The sequence below is a fragment of the Wasmannia auropunctata genome, unplaced genomic scaffold (genome assembly GCF_000956235.1).
Source record: "Wasmannia auropunctata unplaced genomic scaffold, wasmannia.A_1.0 LD281979.1, whole genome shotgun sequence".
Taxonomy (NCBI): domain Eukaryota; kingdom Metazoa; phylum Arthropoda; class Insecta; order Hymenoptera; family Formicidae; genus Wasmannia; species Wasmannia auropunctata.
The window spans coordinates 1-1,390 of record NW_012080911.1 but is presented as its reverse complement, the minus strand read 5'-3'; the positions used below and the strand labels follow the sequence as shown (position 1 = coordinate 1,390).

The 1,390-nt window shown below is 30.1% G+C and overlaps 1 protein-coding gene across 1 annotated transcript; it reads right to left on the bottom strand.

Annotated features, from left to right (window-relative positions):
• Window positions 1–173: 173 nt before the first annotated feature.
• On the bottom strand, window positions 174–1,385 carry LOC105461637 (high choriolytic enzyme 2-like; the record flags this gene model as incomplete). The annotated part of the gene is made up of 3 exons (XM_011708143.1): window positions 174–384; window positions 604–737; window positions 1,130–1,385. Coding segments are annotated over 3 exons (477 nt in total), but the record flags the coding sequence as incomplete, so codon positions are not given.
• Between the last annotated feature and the right edge of the window lie 5 nt (window positions 1,386–1,390).

Sequence of the window (1,390 nt, the reverse complement as noted above, 5' to 3'; positions counted from 1 at the left end):
TTATTACAATATGTACATTTGTACACGAGAGGCACAAGTACATTTATAATATTATAATATTTAATCAAGATTAATATTTATTGATAATACTAATTGCGTTTACCAATAACGTAGAAAAAAAGACTTACAATTAGTCATGTGTTTTATACACAGCGCTAAATATTCTTCATTCCTTTGTTACACATAAATATTTATTAAATATATTTAATTTAAAATTTTTTAATACAGAAGACCATTATCAAAGCCATTTTGTCGTCAGTTCTGATCTTTGACATAAATGCCAATTACGCTCAAACATTAGCATTCGTACATTCTGTTGATTTTTAGAACGTCTCCGTTGCTAAGGCCACTTCTCTCACCGATAATTGTTGCATCTGGTGGATTCTAAAACATTTCAAAAATTATTCCAATGTCACTACAAAAATTATTATTATATATGCTTAAAACATACATATATCGATAGAATGCAAACAATTGCTTTTTTCTATTTCAGAACAATGAATTGATAGCTTGAATCTATCTCCGACCAGAAATTAAACTCTAACAAAGGAATCATCAACCGTCTTACGGTATATAGGACGTACATAAAAATGAATTACTTACCGTTGGCATAATGGTTTTTACGTTGGGATTTATGGCAAACGCGTACTCTGAATAATGCATTACGCTTTTGTAATCGTAAGGGACATTATAAGTAATCTGTTTTTGGGGAGCCTTATTGAAATTATACTGCTGGTCTAAATACATATAATATACATGATAAAGATAGAAGTTTCTAATGCAGATCTACGGAATAATCTCAATAAATTAATACAACTTTTACTTAGTTGAAAAATCTCATTCAGACATTAGTCGTTGTTAATGTTATGACATTATAATTCTTAAGTTAAAAGAAAATCGTTTAAAATTCTCTAAGGTCAAAATGCAGATAGAAGACAGATAGAAGGAAATTGTCACTTCAAAGATGCAAATATTGCTATTTTAAAATATTAATTACAAAATTAGTTGGTACTATTTCAGGTATTTCAGATATTAATAAACGACAAAACAAAATATGTTTTAATTAAACGTTTATATTTTAACCAAACACGTTAATTCTTATTTAAACTTTATAGTTATAACTACTCACCTCGTTGAATATTATTCCAATTAATGCTCACGTAATTATCTCGATCTTCTCTAGTGTGTTCATGCCAAAAGCCGATGGCGTGGTTGATTTCATGTATGGCGGTTCCTACATAATATGTACAACTAGGAGTCTGCAAGTTCAAATTTTGTCCACCGCCTTGCCTGCCAATCCAACTCCAGCATCCAATATTTTTGTTTTGGAAGTCGATAAAATCTTTGTGGCCGTTCCGTAGTACAAATCGTATGCTGTCTTCTGCTTGAA